Genomic DNA, 23,112 nt, shown 5'->3' with positions numbered 1-23,112 from the left:
GGACGTCCTCCTGTGGTGAAAGGCGCTATACAAATGTAATTTTGTATTGTATTTCCACTGATCTATAGGCACTGAATTTGGGGGTGGGCTTTATACACACTCCTATTCCCTTATTCTCTGATCCGCAAATGGCACGGAGACATAAATTAAACCAAGCAATTCACAGCCAAACCAAACCCTGGGACACACGTTCTAATTCTCCGGACAGAAGGGAGTCTCCCCCTTCCTTGCTCAGACTCTATTCCACCCCCCCACCCAGCCCCTTGCAGTGAACAACGGCAACTGTGAAGAAACAAATCAAGCAACAAAGTTCAGAACATTTCTCGTGTTCAGGAGGTAAAACAGTGACATATTAGTTAAACAAACACTGAGGTGTGATATTTGTTTGTTATGCATTTAAATGGATTCTTACTGTACAATGCTGTACTGTGTGAATTACTGCCTTCTACTGTAAATTTAGGAACACCAATTACCAGTGTGGCTTCGCTTGTGCACCATGAGGACATTGGGCCCAACGCATGACAGTCCACAGATATCACATGTCAGTTTTCCGTTAGATGCTCTAATACCATCGGCTGAAGTTGACTGGATGTTGAATGGGTCCTTGTCGTGTCCGTCGTTTTCCGTCAGGCAGATGTTACGCGTTCTCCCGGAACCCTCAATGTGACACGGCGTGTCTTCCGTCAGGTCAAGAGCCTCCTCGTTGTCGTCGTAATCGGCCTCGACTTTAATGTCGCCGTCTGTAAAGAGCAGGAAGCTGCTTCGGTTAACGTTCTGTCTCGTGGATAAAATGTCCTCGATTACAACAAAATATCGCAAAACATTACACGGGAATCTACGTCCAGTTTTAGCGCACAATTCTCTATCCTGTTGAAGCGCTCCAGGACCTACCCCACATGACAGGCGCAATATAAATGCAAGTTGGTGTTGGATCTGTGGAGCAAACATAAATATACCCGCGACATCTGTTGGTTGATGAAGGTTCAGCCGCTGGAATCAGCGCATGGGGAATGTGCCTCCTCCCACTCAGATCAAAGCTATGATGGAGTGCAGACAGTGACATTACAGGTAGAAAGAAGGAACCAACACAACTATCTATCTTCAGTAATGAGTCGAAAAGACAATCGATCCACACATCAACAAGACATTTATAGAGCGCCTTTCACGTCAGGAAGACGTCCCAAAGCCCTGAACAGTCAGATGTGGGGGCCCGGGCATGGGGGAGGGGTAGGGTGGGGGTGAGGGAAGGCAGAGAGGTGGAAGGGAGACCAAAGGCATGGTCGAAGAGAAGGGTCTTGAGACCGACCTTGAAGGATTCAAGGGAGGAAGCGAGGTGAAGGGTCCGTGGGATGGAGTTCCAGAGTGTGGGGGCAGAGAGGCTGAAAGCCCGGCTACCGATGGTAGGGCGGGTCGGGTGGGAGACATGGAGCAGGCCGGAGCCTGATGAATGGAGGGAGCGGGCAGGTTAGCAGGTCAGAGAGGGCAAGGCCATGGATGGGCTTAAAGGTGAGGACAAAGCTCAATCCACTGCTTTCCATGTGGACTAACAGAAGATCGCAGGACACTTTCATGCAATCCTTGCACATAGACGACTGCGTCAATGGAATGGGTCTCTTCCCTTACACCTGTAAACTCTATAACATGTCAGTACACATGTCGAAAGGGAGCAATAACTTTCTTCCATGTTATATTAAATTGCACGACTGTTTGTGGGACGCTGCTGTGCTCAATTGGCTGCCGCATTTTGCCCACAAAATATACAATTTGCAGCATATTCACTGAAGCGCTTTGAGACGTCTGAACAATGTGATAAGGCACTGTATCAAATGCAAGGACTATTATTTTTACTACCTTTCATTATTTATTCACATATATATTTCATATTATGCTTTCTAATATTTTACATACTTTAGCATAAACCATGATCGCAAAGATCCTCAACTTGAACTCACAATCTTCTGATTCTGAGGCAAGAGTGCAATCAACGGAGCCAGGCTGACGCCTTTTATATTTATATTATAATTTAGACTATTATTGTAGTCCACCTGTCATTTTTGAAAATGTACAATTGTGTGGTATGTGGGGGGGATGTATGTGGTGGGAGCAATTGTCTGAGCATTGATGTCTGTAATTACCCATCTAACTGCCTGGAAAGTTGGTAAAATTTCCTTTTGGCCTGTGACTGATGCGAGTGGGAGAGTTTGCTAACTCAGGACCTCGCCTTGAGGGCTCGGAACATCAGAGTTGCGTGATTCTCCCCACATTATAAAACATGTGCTTCCCCTATATTCCTCCTCTGCAGCCAATTACATGCTGCAATTTTTTCTTTAAAAAGATTTAAGGGACTTTGCATGAACAACGGATCATCACAGGAAGTCCACATTCCATCCAACCTGTGTGGAAAGACATTTTATCTAATCTCTTCATTAATTCTTTTCTGGTTGCAATTATTAAACATGTTGCAAACAAATTTGCGCGAGTGCAAAATTATAGAAAAGGTGTCGGGCACCATTTGACCATACACTTTTCAGAGAACGCAACTTTCTGGCAGTGTTTCTGGCAAGTCTCATACTTTCCCTTGATTATAAAATCCTGAACAATGCTCTTTTCTCTTTGTGTGTAAACCTGCTCTTTCTCCATTCAACTTCTCCCCCCCAAAGTGTTGCCACCCTTAAAGTCACGTAAAAAAGTCCAATGAAGATGACTTCACCTGCCAAACGTGGAGTAAGTATAGTCCTTCTCAGTAACCAGAAGTCACAGATTTAAGATAATTGGTAAAGAACCAGAGGGGATACGACGAGAAATCGTTTTACCCAGAGTTGTTACGGTCTGGAATGCACTGGCTGAAATGGTGGTGGAAGTAGGTTCGATAATAACTTTCAATAGGGGATTGTTTAGGTACTTAAAAAGAATAAATTTGCAGGGCTTCAGGGTAAGAATGTGGGAATGGGACTAGTTGGTAGGTCTTTCAAAGAGCCGGTAGAGGCACGATGGGCCGAATGGCCTCCTTCTGTGCTGTAATATCGTATGATTCTATGATAAGTACTGTACTTTGAGAGGAGCATAATATCACTCTGAAATGTGATACAGCCCAACAAAAGCCAATTGAAATTGAGTGAGCAGAAAGTAACTGTAAGTAAAACTGTTTCCAGATGGTGCTGTGAAGGTTTCCTCTTTACCCGCTTTTGCTTTTTGCTGTTTACAGCAGATCAGACATATCTTGAAGTGAAATCTTCTCTTCATGGCCCATCTCTGTTCTCCTGAAAATCAGCCCCAATAACCTATTTGCATGTTCTGTGACCTTCACACTTCAAAAAGAAGAGGTTTGCTGAAGGGATGCACCTGACTTTCAGTCTCCTCAGCTGTGCGTGCTATCCCTGTGTAGCCTGGCTCTTGGCTGCTCAAGTGTAGGCGTAAAAAGCATTAACGGAAGCTTGAATATTGAAGAACTGCGCAAGCTGATCTCAAACTGCTGCTTTTTTGTTCTTCTTGTTTATAACGACGACGGAGAGGAGAAAAAAAATGGTAAAAGTTTCTTTATGCAACAGTGAGTTTCTGCTGATCACATCTCATTTCATGTCTACGAAGAGTATGTACTCTTGCTAGTGATTCCTCTAAGGCTGAACTTTGCACTGAAGGAAAGCTCTTCATACCTTGTACCACAAAGAAATCACTTGGTTATTATGCTTCTCTCCCTCGCAGTTCTCTGTTGATTGCCTGTTTCTGGCAATTCTCGCACTCCTGCACTTGGACATAGCAGAAAGTAATAAGTTTCCCAACCTATTTCCTGTCTTTATTTTAGGAAATGCATCACCTTACCCCAGGTCACCACATCTCAATAATGGCCATACATCACTCATTTCTCACTCTTTATGGGACACTGCTGTGCGCAAATTGGCTGCCATATTTCACCCACAAAATTTGCTGCACAGAAGGCCATTCGGCTCATCGCATCTCTGTTGGCTCTTTTAAGAGCAACCCTTTCAGTCCCAATTACCTTGCCTTTTCCCACACCCCTGTAGGTGATTCCTTTTTGGTACTTATTTGTTTAGTTCCCCTTAGAAATCAAATATGGATTCTCCCTCAACCACCACTTCCATACCCTAATTACTCTGTGTTAAAAAAAATTCTCCTTACCTTTCCATTTGCTGGTTTGCTAACTTTCTTAAATTGATGCCCGATCAATAGAAATAATGTCTGAAGAGCCTCCTTTTATTCTAATCTTTTGCACCTGAGCTTGTATTCTACTTCACTTCAATACCTTTACCATAGAACCTTTAACAAGTCTACTTGATCCAATAATAATAATCCTTACATTTTGTACAGTGCCTTTCACATCAGGATGATGTCCCAAAGCACTTCACAGGATACACTGTAAAGTACAGATTCTGTTGGTTTTATGGTCTTACAAAACTTTGTAGTGTCTGAATAGCCTCCTTGCACCTAATCTTCTGCATCTATGCTGATATTCTATTTGGCTTTGATGCCATAAACATAGAACATGACTTTACATTTTGTGGTCAAGTACACCAAATTTCTCACAAGTTCGGATGAAGAAAGCCTTTAAGCCCATCGGATCTCATCCTTCCCACAACACCTATCCTACCAGTCTCCCATCACAGTATCAGGGCATATTTTCTAAAATACGGCTGGATACTGATGCTACCAGTGTCCTGGCCTCAACCCCCTTTCCTGGCAACCTGTAACAGTTGGTAATCACCCTCTGAGTAAAGAAAACTTTCCTGGTGTCTGTCCTGATATTGACCATTGCAATTCCAAACCTACGTCTTGTTTCATTGTCTTTGTACTTCCTAAGGTAAAGTTCTGGCTTTACATTTTCAATTCAATATTTTATATAAATCAACAACAACAACTTGATTTATATAGCGCCCTCCACGCAGGATAGCGTCTCAGAGCGCTTAACAGTGACGGAGATTTGTCACAGTTTAAAAAACAAACTGGTCGGTCAATCACCTCATGGCTGTTTATGGGATGCTTCTGTGCGTAAATTCACTTGTGGGCAATTTTTCAAGGTAAATTCATTTAAAAATTCAGTCATTACACTTCAAAGAAAAACTCTGCGCGGAACGCTTTGAGACGCTTTGACACGATAAGACTCTGTATCAAATCCAAGGATTTTTTTCAGACCTCAAGACCAGCAGAATTGAAACAAGGAAAGGGATAAGTGGGAGAATGCCATGAACACATTATCACCCTCGCTTCAACTTAAGTCAAACAATACTGGTCCTTCAACCTGCTTTCATTAAAAAAACTCTCATCTTTACTTTTTTTTAAAAAAAGCAGACTAAAATCTGGTTGGCAGGACTCAATTTTACACCAAAATTGCTGTAATAACAAGTTGGTCTTCTTATTAGGTAAGGTTGTAGTCAAGTCATTTTTCTTACAGTAATAGCAATATATTTGCAGAAATGTTTTGCATAATAAGGAGTTACCAGTAAATGTATTAATCATCTGTAACTCCATTTGGTTTTATGTCAGCACTAATACAATAGAAACGTTTTACTGTTCAGATGTTTCTCACAGAATAAATTCTTAGAAGGGCATTAACTAACATGAATACAGTACTTTTTCCAGCAGCCTCCCACCTGACCATAGAATTAATATTCAAGAAATATGAATACAATAGTAATCCCACGAAAGCCGGAAACGACTTGTGTATGATTAAACATTACTCTGATTTCTTATAAATGAGACTGAAAGAAGGCCATGGAAATGATAGCAGGGTTGAATGGACTGTGTGAAAGTTGGGCAACAATGACTGATTTACTGGCTGTTTGAGTCTCCTCATAATACTAATTGAAAAGCTACAACTAATATCAAGAACAGGTAAATATGAAACATGGAACAACAATACAATAAACTGAAACTTTTTTTTGTAGCACCTGAACTACTTTACACAGTTATATGTTATGATCCCTACCTATGGCAGTTTAATTCAGCTCCAAGATATTTTCACTGCTGAGGATAAGGCCTTTTTAAGCCACTGTTGTTCCCAGGAGGGGTTTAAAAGTTATGGATTGGAAGGCTACGAGCCGCTCCATAATCGGAGAGTGACATTGAAGGGAAACAGCCTGAATTTGATTTTGGAGAGCAAAAGGAGGTTATAAAAAAAAGGGTGCTTTTCTAACAAAAAAAGTCCCACTGTTATCCTCTACGATCAGTTTGATTCAATGCTGATGATACCACAGCCAGCCTGGCTCATCAGCAGGACTTGGAAGGGCAGACCAGTCAATGGGGGCAGGGAATTCTCTTACTCCACTGGTCCTAGCTGGACAAGCAGCGGGAAAGCTTGCCAGACAGTGCTATGAATGCCAAGCTATGTGGTTTTTTTTTAAAGCTGGTCAGACTCCAGCAGTTACCCCAACACACACAATAAAGTCCCCTGGGAGAGAACATTTCATTCCAACAATCCATCTCTGGGATTTCCACGTGTAGGTGGGATGCAAGGAATTCTCAGCTTGATTTGGATACTCTTAAGCACGGTGATGGGTTTCCACGAGTGTCAGACACCCGGCTGACCCCTAAAAATTGATTGGAAGCACTGGACAGGAGTTTGGCCGTCTTGTGTCAAAAATCACACCTACAACTTTAATAGCAATTCTTAGTTGACCTGACACAAATCACGCTCCACAGCACAGTAACGTTCTTTAAAAATAACTGCTGATAAAAAAAGATTTTGAAATTCGTGCAGAATTTAATAATGTTCCAAAAATTCTCTGTGATCTTAAAAACGTTAAAACACCAGTCAAGCCTAAAACGGAGTGGTTTGGGACTTGGAGAACACAGATTAGCATGGTCAGTTTTTTTTAAAAAAAACTAAATGCGAACCAAGATGGAAACAATGCATCTGGAAAAATGACACCCCCAAAAAAGTTGAAATGTACAGCCAGCAACACCTTCAGAAAATCCCCAGCCTGTGAGATGCTGCACAGCGGAGCTCTGATGATGTGAGATAAGTTGCACTCCCTTGAGAGATTGTGTGTTTATCTAGGCTTCAGAGGTACAACATGCTGATAAAGCCAGACTTCCTCTCACAGCAGATATGAGCAAGCCTGCAACAGCAGAGCCCACGTCTGTGCGCTCGACCATGCAACACGTGCAAGGTTCTCACCTCTCCCGTCTCACTCCCCTGTAAAAAATAGAAACCTTTCCAATTATACACCAAGCAGTGTTACCATCCATGAACCGCAATGCTTTTGCTGAGAAGCTTTGAAACCCACAAGACTTTGCTCACCTCCCTCCCTCAGCAGAAAGTAACCCGGTCGCAGTCACTCTATAAACCACTGAAAAAAAAGTACTGAATGTTCCGTTCGTTCATGTATATCGTTATTCATCAAGGATGTGTTTCCTGTAAACCACAAACTGAGGCAAACCTACTGAAACTTAGTAGCTGACATTAGTTAAAGAGTTAGTTCAGCAGTCTAGAATTGAGCATACCATCTCACAAGGAATAAAGGAAGAAGACCCTACAGTCCATTTTGATCTCATCCTTCCACAAGACCTACCCTATCCTCTTGGTGAAGGGGCCAAGGCTGGGCTCTCTCTTGGATGGATATTTTTTGTGTGGTGAAAAGAGGCCCTAATGTAGACACTGTGAACGTGTATCAATACTGGGTTAATATATACCTCTGTGCTAAGTCTTTCCAATCAGACGATTGAAATTCCAGTGGGATGAACATTAAATTTGTTTATTAACAATCTTAATCCTTACATTTGCCCCTTTCACGTCGGGAGGAAGTCCCAAACAACAACAACAACAATACAACAAGATTCCATTTATAAAGCGCCTTTCACGTCAGGAGGACGTCCCAAGGCGCTGCACAGTTGGGTCATGACCCGAGCATTGGGGGGGAAATGGTCAGGGTGAGGGGAGGGAGGGAGGGAGCAAGGAGGGGGGAAATGGTCAGGGTGAGGGGAGGGAAGGGAGGGAGCGAGGAGGGGGAAGAGAGTCGAGAGGGGAGCTGAAGGCTCGGTCAAAGCATTTGACAGGAGATCCTGTAAAAGGGAATAACTGCGTATTATGTGGGCATAAGTCTGCTATTTTAACAGTTCTTTTGCGCCAATTCAGTTGCGCTGAGATAATCCAGGAGAGATGCACGTAATAATAATCCTTGCATTTGATTTAGCAATTTGTAACGTCTTCAAGACGTCTCAAAGCGCACCACACGATACACTGTAGTGACTGCAAGTTTTGTGGGCGAAACACGGCATGCAAGGGGTCAGCAAGGCTGCAGCACCTACTAACCATGCAAGTGGGAAGAGTTTCCTCAGGCTGGTTCAGATTTATTGACCCATCTAGAAACCACAATTTTCTTGGTTCACAGGCAATCTGATTTGACGCTCTCCTTATACTGTATCGTGCATCACCAAACTCTTATCACCCAGATTAAATTTCCCATGCAGCAGCTCTAAACAATGGGCAAAACAAAAAAACGCACACACTTTTGTGAGGTCGTTAATTTTGTTAGCCACTGGGCTTTGGGAGAGTCTCATAACTATTTCCATTTATGAAGACAATATAAAAAAAAAGATGCAGATATATATTTTGAAACTATATAGAAAATCTCTTCCTGTTCGGAAATGAGGAAAAATCAAAAGCTATTAAAAACAAAGTGGAGACATTCACATTGATTTTTGCCCCTAAAACCATCACCTGTGATCAGATATCTCTGCCACAAAGGCGACAGAGGGGAGACATTAACAAAACCAAGCAGAGATAAACATTCTTCGATATGTGAGCAAACATTATCAGACTGGAAACAACGGCAGGCTTCAATCCAACTATCAATATCATAATTAGTGTCATACGAAAGTGCTGAACTGCAGGAGTTCAGCAAGAGTAACGGTCCCATTCTGCAATAGACAATCAGAAAAGCTGTTGTAGGCGTACCATCATTTTCCAACCGTCACAAATAGCAATGTCCGAGACTCTCTTTTTGAAGCCTGAAGTTGTTAGACTGAGAACCAGAGGAGGAGATAATTACTTGAGTTAGTTTATATGGAATCCGGTAGCTCAGTGGTTAGCGCACTCGCCTCGCAAGCGAGAGACTTGGGTTCGATCCCAGGGCAGGGCGAAACGGTGGGCAAGTTTCCTTAATCCACACAACTCTGCTTACCTAGGAGTAAGTGGGGACCCGGTTGTTAGTCGATTGGCGGATCGCTTATCCGGGGATAATAATTCCTTCAAAAAAATAATAATAAATTGGTCACTTCAATCCACGATTGTTTGTGGGGACGCTGCTGTGCGCAATTGGCTGCCGCGTTTCACCCACAAAATATACAGTCAATTCGCTTTACAGTATATTCTGTGAAGCGCTTTGGGACGTCTCGAAGTTGTGATGAGGCGCTGTATTAAATGTAAGGATTATTATATTCTTGGTAAGCTGCAACGTAGTCATGTTTGAGAAGGTTGGCTTCTCCTTGCCTCGGCCAAGCAAGCGAGTGTCAATGTACTCCATCGCTTCCTCAATGGAGCAATTCCACCCACAGCTGATGCACATATTACCTTGTCAGAAGGTTACCTTGCCCATTTTGAGCATCATGATTGAAATTGGCCACCCGTAGCCAAAAAAGTCCCATTGGTTTGAGCGCTAGACAATGAAGGGGAAAAACTAAATTAGAGTGCGTCACCAATCAACCGGGATGCAACCCCGCCTTGAAGGGCACTATAACAATGCAGTTGTTATTGTTGTTGTATCTGATTGATAAGGGCACCTCGATCAACCTAGTCGAACGATAATTCCTTCATTTTTATTTCGGCTCTTATTGTGGTGCTTGCCTTACCCAAGAGGTCATGGCTACCAACAGGGTAAGCTCAAAAGTTTTAAGAATTTTCGCAACCTTCCCAATATCCTGTTCCATTTTACTCACGGAAGGTGTAAGAGGATGACTTACTGGCTGGTAATATATCCTCTTGCCTTTGGAAGGTTTCATCACTCCAGCCGTTCTGAAGTTTTCTGTTCTTTGAACTACATTTGAATGTTTAGAACTTACACGATTACGGAAAATTACGGTCCATCCACAATACTTAAGTCAGACTCAAGTCAAAATACAAGATATGTAGGCCCAATAAACAGCTCTCATGTCTCCTGAAAGGACCTGATAAATTTCTCACCCTTAATTTCAGTGTCAATGTGATTAACACAGATAACAACAAATTACATTTGTGTAGCACCTTTCACATCAGGAGGTTGTCCCAAGGCGCTGGGCATTGGCGATTGAAATTTCTGATGATCCACTTGGATTGGTTTACATGGAATGTAGGAAGCCGTGTATTTTGTTTTAAGTTAAGGACCTTCTGAAGGTCCATCTATCTCTAGTGATTTCTATATGGCATGGGAAGAAACTGTATGAAGTGTTGAATGCCTACTTGGTAAGTACCCAAAATGATTGGTGACGCATTCTAATTTGCTTCGTAAAAAATTCACCTTACATCAAAAACAACCTGTTTCGTATGTACCATTTGTCTGTCAGTGTCATAACAAACCTGGGCTTAATTGCCAAAAGATCTCATCGCTGTGTTCTTTGCTCTGCCAACTCCCACAGATACTCCATTCCATAAGCCATACCCTGATTTAATAAACCAAATTTCATAACAGGCAATTCAACCCTATGACCCACACCGCAGTGAACATCAGTCACCAAGGTAACAACCAACATGTGTGAGAACCTCTTAATCATTCATTTCATTACAAAACTATATCCACACAAAAGCACATCTATGCGTGGGTGTAGCTGCTGGTTCTAACTGGCACATTTGAGCAGCAGCAATAGTGATACTTATTAAAAAAATGTATGTTACATTAGAATGGATGATAGCTTAATTGGTTTCTCTTACTGTATTCCTACCAGTTAGTGATAGCTACCAGCAGCTGTCTGGTATTCCTACCAGCTACCAGCGAATGCCCAACTACCAATGGTGGAGCGGGAAGTGGGGGGAACTGAAGCAAGCTGGGGTCCACCAAGCGGAGGGAGCGGACAGGCTGATATGGAGTTAGAAGGTCAGAGAGGTAGGGAGGAGCAAGACCGTAAAGAGCTTTGAAGGTGACATTCATCTGAACAGGTAGACAGGTTTAACGTTCCAACAACGTAGTGGTCCCCCCACCCCCAAACCTGTATTGGAGTGTCTGCACAGACAAGTTCAAAGACCCGATATGGGGCTTGCACCCACAACCTTATGACTCAGAGGTGAGAAACAGTGAGAGTCAGGTTGACACCAAATATAGATCTCTTCGGTGCAAATTACTGAAACATAATCAGGCTCACTCAACACTAAATGGAGCAATTCTCCATTGGTGAACCCATTCATTGACCATGGCAATGTGAAGGATCATCATAAGCTCAAATAGCAATGGACCATGTAAAATATATCCTGTCTATGAAAGTACTTAAAGATACTGATAACTGGAAATAATCTTTTTGCCTTTGCCTATGTGTAAACACACACATATATGTAACAATATATAATATATTTTTAAAAATGCATTCAATCAAACAACAAATTCTGCACCTCAATGTACACAGTAACTTTTCAACGAAGGCAGAAATATTGTGGAATAATTTGCGTAAGGTTAATTTTATTTGATTTTTTTTCCCAGGATAAATGATAATCTACAAATAAAAAAAGTTTCCACTCTGGCAATCGCTGTTTAGGTTTCAATGAGGACAAGATAGCGGTTAAATGCTTGAGCGTCTGACGCAGTTCTAAAACCACCCTGGGTTCGTATTGCTAGCACGTGGAAAGGAGGGGGGGGTTTCCAGGAGGACTGCTGCTAACCACACGGGCTCAACAAGGTTCAGAAGACCTGGCTTACTGACACTCTGGAAGTGGCATAAGCAAGGTCAGACCACAAAACCCAATTCAGAATTTCAATATGTGATGAATGGCAATTGAATTATATTTTTTTTAAATAAAACTGCAAACAGAGCACACTTTTTGGTTTGCTCTTTAAAACAACGTGACTACGCAAAAAGAACATAAAATATGTACTTTATATACATATACAAAATGCAGTAAGGACAGGAGGGAGGTGAGGGGGAGAAAAGTGACTGATTGTCATGATTACAGGTTTCAAGGAATGATACTGAACTGCAACATTAAATACCTGGCATCATTTTGCTATAACTGAATGTACAGCTGTCCATGTAAGCAGCGAAAACCGTGCAACTTTACAAAGAGCTTTGACATGTTATTACCCATTTTCCCCAAACTAAACAGGTTCTGGAGAGAACGCATGTTGCACACATCTCACAGCGTCACACTAACAGAACCCTGGGAGGAGTTCTGGCGGTTATTACTGGCCTCGCTGGCAATCAATCCATTTGATAGGTTTGTTACTCCTACAATAAAAAAAATACAGCTCAATTCACCCTAAATTCTGGTCAGACAAGCCCTCACAGCTCTACATCAGGTGCTAATATGGAGCAGTTACAAGGACACAGAGTACAACAACCAAAAGACAGATGAACTACAATTAGGTATAAAGATCATCCTTCATCTTTAATTCTTCACATACTTTGCCACCATCTGAAGGCTTCTGACAACTCTGGTTACCTGAAGTTCAAGCGACTTGCTGCTTAATGTGTTATTTATTGCTACGGTTTCCTGTTTCTTCCAACAGCCCACGCAAACCAATATCCTTGTTTAAGCATAACAGGAGGGGTTATTCCCCTCTAACAGCATAAATTTGGGGTCAGAGCCCCAAGCATTAAAGGCCACCCTTTTACTGGGTTCAGCACGAGATTCCTGTTAAAAGATTCTCAGTTAGGCATCCATAGAATTTTCCCACTTGTATAAATTCACAATATATACTGTGAAGCGCTTTGAAATGTCTAGAAGACGTGATAAGGCGCTATATCAAATGCAAGGATCATTATTATTCTGTGCAGCGCTTACTGGAAATCTGCAGCCAAGCTACTTTAGCATAGATTGCTTAATTTCATCCCCATCTCGGCCTCTATTCACATCAGAACACAAAAGAAGTAGCGCTCCTTCAATCAAATGTGACCAGAAAGCCAGGCAAAATGTTTGTCTCCATTTCCCAGAACTCACCGACAACCTGACCTACACAACAATCATATTTAGCTGTCAGCGTGAGTCAATTGGTAGTGAGTGCTGTTGCCTCTGAGTGAGGAGGTTGTGGGTTCAATTCCCACATTGGACCTTTTGAGCTTATAGCCTGACACTCTGTGCAGTGCTAATGGAGCACTGTATTGACTGAGATGACTTGCTTTGAATGACACATTAACCAAAGTCCTGTCTGTCTTGTTTAGATGGACGTTAAAGATCCCACGCCTTGATTCAAGAGGGAATTAAGTTTCTACTGGCAACCTGGCCAATAGTCCTCCAGATCTTCCTTACTTCACTGCTGTTTGTGGGATACTGCTGAGCATTTGGCTACCCTTTCACCTACAAATACACCTCCTATCAAAGTCTCTGAGACTTTTTGAACAAAGTCAAATGCAAGGATTATTTATTTTAGCGTCCTACAGTTAAGATTCTCTTTCATATGATTTTTGCGCCATCAAAATATCGCTTACCCTCAAAGACACTATTTATATGCAACCAAAGGCTAGAAACTTCATGCAATTCCCTATCGGCAAAATAATTTGAAATTCATGGAATTTGGGGAGAAAATGCAAGACATAAATAGCGCAAGACATTTCGCCCTATGCATATTGACTTTATTGAAATATGCATGTAATGGAAACCCTCAGGTTAGTGTAAGTGATTGGATGATTAATCCATATCAAATGAAAATATTATTATTATTATTTCTTCATTGGTGAGGTGGATGGGTTGTTTTGTCCAATTTATTGTACTGTCCGCTTTAAAACAGCCTGCCTTACCAGTAATCTTGTCGGTGTCAAACTGGCTCTGGACAGCTGGTTCTGGAGCAGGGTCAGATACGTCTGTCCTCTCTGTCAGCTTTGGGTCTTCCGTTGCTGGGGGGACGTCCTTGGTACCTGCTCATCAAAAAGTTAAAATATGAAAAGTATTTAAATGTTAAATGAATCAAGAACTCAAAGTTCATTCAACTGGTGTCATCAGTTCAAGAGGCCATCTTTTCAAGTCTAAGTAGTTTTGTCTTTTCAAGCAGGACTATGAAGCACTCTCGCCTCCAAATCAGAAGTTAGTGGGTTTAAGCACCACATTGGTCTCGGCTAGCACGCTATTGCAGTGCTGGCTTCTACCGGTGTCCTGCCCAACAATCCCCAGCAGATAAAATTACTCATTCACCCCATGGCTGTTGTTGGACATTGCTGTGTACAAATTGGCTGCTGGGTTCACCTACAAAACACAGTCGACACTTTACAATAAAGCTTGTGCTGTACTTAGAGACGTCCTCCCTCCTGACGTGAAAAGCATTCCATCAAAGGCAAGGTTTTATTATTATTTATTATTATTAATTTTAATGGTTGTCTTCCACCACCAATTAATGCAATAGCACCACAAATAAATGCATGAAATATAAGTCAGCTCAGCTCAGAGGCCTGAGGTCCTCATGTAATAGTCTAAAATAGACATAGCTTGTTTTATTTGCAGCTTTAATAATTAGTGTTACATTTATCTCCTTTCTGGCACGCTGAAATCTTGATCTCCCAAATGGAGGAGTTGGTCTCAGTGAGAATAGCATTATCTGTGGTTTCCATCTGTAAGCAGACCTCTTGCTCTGACATACACGCTTTGCTATACTGTCGAGGTGTTAGCTATTGCTAGTGGCACAATAATTTAACAGGACTTCCTTTGTCAAAGCAGCCATGTATCTGGAAAGTAGTTCAACTCAAGTAAGCATTACCTTCTGGCGGAAACATTTCTTGAGTCTCTTCTCCTCCCATATCAGTCATATTCTGGAAATAAATATATAAAATCCTAAACAAATATAAGAAATGCAACATAAGACATTTACACAACACCTTTACGTTGGGAGAATATCTCAAAGCTCTTCATGTTGCTGGCTTGGCACCCCTGAGCTGGGGCAGGAAGCTGAAGAAGGAAGGGAGGGGGAAGTGAACCCCGTTTCTGCAGTGGAGTCCTGTAGTTCAGTGGTTAGAGCACTCGCCTTGCAAGCGAGAGACCTGGGTTCGATTCCCGGCAGGGCGAAATGTTGGGCAGGTTTCCTTACTCCACACGCTTCTGTTTACCTAACAGTAAGTAGGAACTCAGTTGTTAGTCGATTGGTGGATCGCTTTTCCGGGGTTAATAATTCCTTGAAAAAAAAGTTGGTCACTTAAGTCCACGACTGTTTGTGGGACACTGCTGTGAGCAATTGGCTGCCGCCTTTCACCCACAAAATATACAGTCAATTCACTTTATAGTATATTCTGTGAAGCTCTTTGAGACGTCTCGAAGATGCGATGAGGCACTATATCAAATGCAAGGATTATTACTGATGTCACCAAGTAGGAGGACACAGACGCTGAAAAGGAGAAGTCTGAGGATAGAGCCCTGAGGAACACGGTGTGTGACTGTGCGGGAAAGTGAAGCCACTAGATGAGTCAAAGAGAAGACCCGATAGGATAGAACTGGAAAGATGGAGCGCAGGTGATGGAAAGGATGGAGGGGTCGATTGCGTCAAAGGCTGCAGAGATCAAGGAGAATGTCATCACATACCTGATCTAACATCTCCAACAACCCAACCTTTCCAAGTCCTGACTGGTTTCCTTGTAACTTTCTCCACAATGTAAGTAATCACACTGCACTTCGTACACTCGCCCCACTCGGGTTGGTGCTGTTTTCGTACACTACAAAAAAAGGGAATGAATATAGTAATCGGAGACAATCGATCACGTTTTATTTCAACGTCTTAGTCATTTTTATTTGCTACGCAAATTCTTATACATCGCCATATCGATTAAGTTTTACGCAGGAAAAATTCCATAATAATGATTGGTTTCATAAACCCAAAACATCGCTTTTATCATAGGACATGAAGCTAAATTGGCTGCCGCAAATTCAATTCCTGCATGCTGCACGTTTCCTGAATAAAAAGCAATTGCTGATGTAATCTCAGGATGTGTGGCAGATACTATTTCCTGTGCTCCAAGTGTGAAACAAAGTCATCCACCAAGCTTGCACGTCCAAAGGACACCAATGTTACAACAAAACTCGTGCAGTAACAGGATTGTCCTGTATGTTTAATAAGGTTATGTCACTGAGCTCCTGGCATGGTCTAATGGCATCATTCGAGACCTACGTATGGTATATGTGTCTAGATATCAAGTGAGAAGAGGATTGGGCTCAGCTACGGTGGAATAGCTTATTGACTGACACTTGATGTCAAGGCACGTACATGCAAAATGTTCACTTGGACAAGGCACTGGAAAACCAACAGTACCCACAGAACAGACCCCAGTGGTAAGGAAAATGGAATCAGTATCTTTGAGAGAGGAGGCAAGAAAACTGGCAGGGCAAACTGGTGAAAAAGAAAAGTTTAGATGGTTTGCCTCCAGCGTGGCTAGCGAACTCCTGACGCATACAGAATTTTAATAATCTTTGGTCAGCTCCGTGCAGAAGATGGAGCATCAACTCTCAAAACTGGTACTCCTGAGAGAGCACGGGCAGTAGTTTGCTTTCTAGTACCGCACAGAATAGGTCTGTCAGCATAACATACTGCGCTAACCACAACGCCGGCAAGCAATGGCTGTTATACAACTACTTTGACTATAGCAAATATCTTAAGTGTTGTTAAATTCTTTAAGATCAGCATTGAATCAACAACAACAAATTACATTTCTATAGCGTCTTTCACATCAGGAGGGCATCCCAAATGCCGGGGTTCTGGTTGGGATCAGGAGTGGTGGAAGGTAGGGAGGGGAGGAGTAGGAGGGTGACCGAAGCCACAGAAGAGGATGGTCTTGAGAGAGGCAAAGGAGGTGGTGAGGAGGAGGAACTGTGGGATGGGGTTCCAGAGGGTGGGGGGCAGAGAGGCTGAATCAATACAATTATGACTCAGGTACCCAACAGTGTAAACAGTCATTAATCATGAACTTTTGTGATCAAGTCACTTGAACCATATATGGTAGGTATTTGCTATTTCAGCTCCCTCACTCGGTTGGTTCAGTAACTAACTTCCATCAGCCAATTCCCCAGAAGATCTCAACGCCACTTAGCTCTAGAACAAGAACATTTAAACAAATATGAACAGAAACAGATCAAAACTGAAACCTGGGTTTCAGGTAATCGTAATGCTTTGAAAAAGTTTTTAAAATGAGCTCAAATCACATATCTAACTCCTCCAAAGAGAATCCGTTGGCACGTTGTCCTCTTGAAGAGGTGTCTTGAGTTGCAATTCTCCTTATTAAAAGCGGACCCAGATGGCGTGTTTGTCTAATGCAAACCGAGTCCAGATGGCCTGTCTTTGTAATTACACATATTATTTTCCTTTGTGGGTTCAAACCCCATGAGAATGCAGAAATATCATTACAGTCATTCGCTTTGAATAAAGTAACAACTGAAATCTTGTTCTGTTTTTCGTTTTGATACAAACATGAAACTGTATGCTCTCCATGGGCTTAAGTCCATTTCATGCAGTTGATTGTTTGCTTTTAACTTATTGCGCTCGTCGCTTTGGAAAATTTTGTTTTCTGATTAAATGTGTTTACACTTCATTTAGTTCACTAACCTAAAACCTCCTCTTAAAACAAACCCTTCACAAGGGGGTAGCGGAGTCGCAAATGACCGTCGAAAGAGAAGTCGCTACAGTTGTATTATAATAATAATAATCCTTGCGTTTGATATAGTGCTTTTCGCGTCTTCGAGACGCCTCAAAGCGCTTCACAGAATATACTGTAAAGTGAATTGACTGTGTATTTGTGGGCGAAACGCAGCAGCCAATTGCGCACAGCAGCGTCCCCATGAAACACTCGTGGGCTGAGTGACCAAATAATTTTTGGGGGGAGGAATTTTTATCCCCGGAAAAGTGATCCACCAATCGACTAACAACTGGGTTCCTACGTACTGCTAAGTAAACAGTAAGGAAACCTGCCCAACATCTCGCCCTGCCCGGAATGGAACCCAGGTCTCCCGCTGGCGAGGCGAGTGCTCTCACCACTGTTCCAAACTATGTCCCACAAGAATACTGATCATATCATTTTTCCTAAAAGAAAACTTATTGCTACAGAGGGGATGGAATTTACTCCACACCGAATGAAACTAGAGTCGAGGCTGTTACGTTCTTTCACGTAATCTTTCTAGAATAAATAAAACGCAGGAGTTTCCTGCGGTATTTGCACCAAAACAACGACTTGAAACTACAGTAAACTCCTGATAACTTGACACGGGCTTAACTTGTCACTACCACTTAGGTCAACGTGCTGTCAATTTCCCAGCTGTAGGTACATTATATCTCACCCTTCACAATCTAGGCTGACACTGCTGGAGGTGTCCTCCTTTGGACGAGACACTAAACCGAGGTCCTGTCTGTTCAGATGGACATTAAAGATCCGATGATGCTATTCAAAAAGGGAAGCGAGTTTCTCCTGGTGTCCTGACCAACAATCTGGCAAATAAGATTGGTCACTCGCTTCTGGGCTGTTTGTGGGACATGGCTGTGTGAAAAGTTGGCTGTCACATTTGTGTACAAATGCACAATCACTACACTTCACAGTAACTTCAGTGAAGAGAAACTCACCCCAGCAGTAATATAGGTCAATGATTAATGAAATTGCTCTATAGTTCTATGACCTGCTTGTAAAGGGTTTTAACACCCACGGTTTGAGGTAAATCAAATTAATAGTTAAGAACTTGCAGTAGTATGTGTATTTCTCCCACAAAAGACACACAGTTACACCACTTTACGGTATATCCTGTGAAGCGCTTTAAGCTGTTCTCGAGGATGTGATAATAATAATCCTTGCATTCGATTTTAGCTCCTTATCGCTTCATCGAATCGTTTAAAAGCGCTTCACATGATATACCGTAAAGTGCGCATTGTGTACTTTGTGGGCGAAATGCGGCGGACAGTTTGCAAAGAGTAATGTGCCAACAGCAACCATGGAGTGAGTGAACAATTTTATTGGGGTGGGGGGGATTTGTTGGTCTGTAAAGTGGGAGAAACTCCCTTCACTTTTCGAATAGTGCGTGGGATCTTTGCTGACCACATGAAAAGGCAGTGGGACCTCAGTTTAACGCCCCATCCAACGGACGGCAACCCTGACAGTGCCACACCACCCACCGCCCCTGCACTGCAACGGAGGGTCATCTTACACCAGGATCTAAGTGTTATCGAGAACGACCCACGGACTGCATCCAGCAGAAAGGTCATCGTTCTGATGAAAGGTCATCGATCTAAAAACGTTAACTCGCTTTCCTCTCTTTCATGCTGCCCGACCTGCCGCGTGCGCCCAAAGCGACTTCGGTTTCAGATTTCCAGCAGGTGTAGCATTTTACCTTCCATTTGCAGCCCCGATCCGTCCTCACTCCACTCATTGACTGGTCCGCGAGCGCTTTGCTCATCTCGAACTTGAAAGCCAAATCTTTGCATATCCTTCTCAAAATAGTATTATTTTTTAAATCAAATCATTTCCCCCTGCTTTGCTTTGTCGCCTTGTTTTCTCTTCGACTTGCTTTCAATATCTTGTTGTTTTTCTCTCATTTGTTTGGTTCTTTCAACGCACTTTTTTTTTTAAGCAACTTTTATTTAATGGAACTGCATTCACACTACTGGTCAGCACTCTGCTTCTCTCTTTCCTCAGACAGTCTGCAGCCACAAAGCACTTAATAAGAAAGCTAAACCCGCAACCAGGTCTGAGAAAGTTGACTACATAAATAGCAACGTTTGGTACTCCTCCTTCACATCTCCAGTGTAATTTTCTAATTTATCGACGACTATAATTCAGTTACTCAACCTGCTATAATAATTCCAAAGTGTCTTTGTGAACCGATGCATTCACACGAATGCTGTGAGAATTTGGATGGCACTGCTCCAGAGGGCCGTCCAGGCCGATCAATTGAGACGGTTAAAAAGGAGTTCAATGCTTGGAGATGGAACTGAAAGATCTGCCATAAACCGGATGAATGGCCTCCTCTTGTTCTTGTAGCCTTAATTAAGGTCCCATCGTGCTCCCCCAATAGACCAGCGAGTGCAGCATTACCCATTGAGCTGTACAAAGCAGGTCAAACTTCCTTTTTCGACCGGCTCTCCCCCCACCCGCACCCGCACCCTACCATATATGCACACACACACACACACACACGCAGTTGCAGTTTGATAAGTCGTCTCAACGTGAAATGCCCCTTAAAAATTCTATTATTTCATGAGCTGTGTCTTGAGGAAAGCTAAATACCCTCTCGCTCTCATTTTTATCACAATAATATGAAGTGCAAAGTTGCTGTCCGTTGTAATCGATCCTCAAAATGGCCTCCTATACCGGTGGTTGAATAATTAAAGTCTAAATTTGGATGGTGATGCAAAGCAGCTGAGCAGTTTTAACAGAATCTGTAGAAATTCACAGAAATCCTCCCTTACTGTCGCGGCTTGGAAAGCACCAGAGTAAGTCAACACTTCAGTCAACAAAGATACCAGCCGAAAGCATCAAAATACTGATTACAAATGAAGAGTTATTAGCCATTAACTTGCTTCTGCTTGTAAAGTTATTGTCTATCAACTTGTTCCTGGTTGAGATCGACCCGTTCAGTCTATCCTGAACTGTAGTCACAAGTTATTTTGAATCTACTTTCATGGGTCTACCGTTTGGGGATGGATCCACACTTTGGATTCTTTTAGCCCCATCTTCCGTGGGCAGATTCCCAAAGCCGCGTCTCCCTCGTATCCCAGAGGAAGCAGCTCAACGGTCTATCAGCTCCAGAAACAATTCTCGAGAAGAACATCGCATTTGAAGGGCTTGGCCGATCTCTCTTTTTTTTAAAAAAAATTACACTGCATCCCAATAAGTAATCCAACGCTTACTAAACTAACGCGTTACATCCCAATAAGTAGAGTAACATTCATTGCATGTGAGCAGCGCAGATGGTTAAGCTTACATTGCTGAATTACTTTTCACCAACCGTTACAGCTCTTTTAAGTGCTCGTAAGTACAGACACTCTTATAGGCACCGTGAACTCATTCTTTGAAACACTGCAATGAGTCTAATAAACCCAACCGAGATAAACACTGCTATCGGTTGAACTCCAGTAGAGTGATTCTCGAGAAGAGTCTGATCTTATCGAACCTTGAAAGAAAGAACTACTGTACGTGTCATTTTTTTTTATTTCCTCAGCTGAAAAGGACATGGATATTTCCGATGTGACAGAGGTAGACTTGCAATCACCAATACTGTAACGCGCGCACACACACACACACACACACACCATATGGGTCACCAGGTAAATAATACAGTGCATTATTCAAATGATAGCAACCCAAAGAAACGTCCCGATGGGAGCAGAGCAACAACAGGGGTGGGGGGGGGGGTTGGAAAAAAAAAAGATGAGCTCGTGAAATCCCACAGCCAACCACCAAGACTTGTAACAAATCAACCTCTCCAAACGTGCACTTTGTCGCTCAAACGACTTTGGCCACAAATCACCACTTTGCTGCACGTTTTCTCTCTCCGACTATCACTGAACGCCATCACGTTCCAAAGTGTACAAAGCCCTCCGTCAAAGGCGGTTTCGACGCTGTTAATCAGTAATACGTGGGGTTCAGTGTCCACGACACAAACGCGCGCGTTTTTTCTTCTTTTTTAAAAAAAACACACTCGCGCACTCGCACTTCATCTGACATACCGTCTAATTGATCTGATTTAACCCGTTTGTAATCTACGTGATTTTACGACGCCACCTACACGAGCTTTCATGATCAACATTAATTAACACACAACACACACACACACACACACACACAACACATCCTGCTTTAACCAATTAATTAAATCCCTCGGGGTCTGGATATATATGTATATATATTTTTTAAAAAACTCACTCACACACACACTTACTTTTGACAACTCTCAAAACAGTTTTCCTTTTCCAATGATGGGGCTCCTGTCCCTGGAAACCTAAAGTCATTCAGTCTATTTATCCAAATGCAACGATTATTATGGCTTCCAACTCATCCTGGAGAAAAAATAACCAATACACCCCCCCCCACACACACACAACACCCCCCCACACACACACACACAACACCCAACACACACAACACCCCCCAACACACACAACACCCCCCAACACACACAACACCCCCCAACACACAGCCCCCCCCACACAACACCCCTCACCCCCACACACACACAACACCCCCCACACACACACACACAGCCCCCAACACACACACACACAATCCCCCCCCCAACACACACACACACACAGCCCCCCCCAACACACACACACAACCCCCCCCCCCACACACCCCCACACACAACCCCCCCCACACACACACAACACCCCCACAACACACACACACAACCCCCACAACACACACACACACAACCCCCCAACACCCCACAACACACAGCCCCCCCACAACACCCCCCACAACACACACACACCCCCAACACACACACACACACAGACCCCCCACAACACACACACACACACACACCTCCAACACACAGAACCCCCCCCATTCCCGGCCCCGCCGTGTGCCCGGGGGCTGTGCTGTGTGCGAGGCTGACCTGCTCTCTCCTCGCGGCTCCACGTGCTGCCGCTCTGCCCCCATTCACATGGATACATTCACACCGCGCGGAAGGGCGGGAGAATCCCACGGCGCGCCTTTCCCTCCCTCCCTCCCGTGACGCCAGACGTAGCTGGGATATTTGTGCGCGGTGACGTCAGACCGGCCGGCGGACGCCTGGAAATGCTTGCTGAGGGGGCGGGGAGGGGGGCGGGGCAGGGGGCGGGGCAGGAGAGGAGGCGGGGCAGGAGGCGGGGTAGAGGAGGGGGCGGCGCAGGGGTAGGGGGCGGGGCCGAGGGTGGGGCAAGCGGGCGGGGCAGGAGGCGGGGAAAAACTATGGGGCGGGGCGAAAGGGTCGGGCACGTGACTGCTGTCATGAATGAGCGATCGAATGCGAGGGAGGGGGGGAAGTGGGAGGGGGGGGGTTCAAGCGCGCGCGCGTGTTGGTGCGCGGGGGCGGATGGCGCAGGCGCA

At 43.5% G+C, this 23,112-nt stretch overlaps 1 protein-coding gene across 5 annotated transcripts in view; it reads right to left on the bottom strand.

Moving 5' to 3' along the window:
• LOC103183784 (zinc finger protein Aiolos) overlaps nucleotides 1–22,743 on the bottom strand; it is a 42,409-nt gene extending 19,666 nt beyond the window's left edge. The window contains exons 1-6 of one of the 5 annotated variants that reach the window (XM_042343326.1): nucleotides 22,640–22,743; nucleotides 21,962–22,036; nucleotides 15,635–15,765; nucleotides 14,820–14,871; nucleotides 13,870–13,986; nucleotides 474–740 (exon numbers count right to left, since the gene is read on the bottom strand). In XM_042343326.1, the coding sequence (XP_042199260.1) occupies nucleotides 474–740; nucleotides 13,870–13,986; nucleotides 14,820–14,871; nucleotides 15,635–15,646 (448 nt within the window). In that variant the 5' untranslated portion in view covers nucleotides 15,647–15,765; nucleotides 21,962–22,036; nucleotides 22,640–22,743. Of the gene's footprint in view, nucleotides 1–473; nucleotides 741–13,869; nucleotides 13,987–14,819; nucleotides 14,872–15,634; nucleotides 15,766–21,961; nucleotides 22,113–22,639 lie in introns of those variants that run through there. The other 4 variants (XM_042343325.1, XM_042343322.1, XM_042343327.1 and 1 more) reach the window with 4 other exon arrangements.
• Nucleotides 22,744–23,112: the final 369 nt, after the last annotated feature.

The sequence above is a fragment of the Callorhinchus milii genome, unplaced genomic scaffold (assembly GCF_018977255.1).
Source record: "Callorhinchus milii isolate IMCB2004 unplaced genomic scaffold, IMCB_Cmil_1.0 Scaffold23, whole genome shotgun sequence".
Taxonomy (NCBI): domain Eukaryota; kingdom Metazoa; phylum Chordata; class Chondrichthyes; order Chimaeriformes; family Callorhinchidae; genus Callorhinchus; species Callorhinchus milii.
This window is presented reverse-complemented; position numbering and strand designations above follow the sequence as displayed.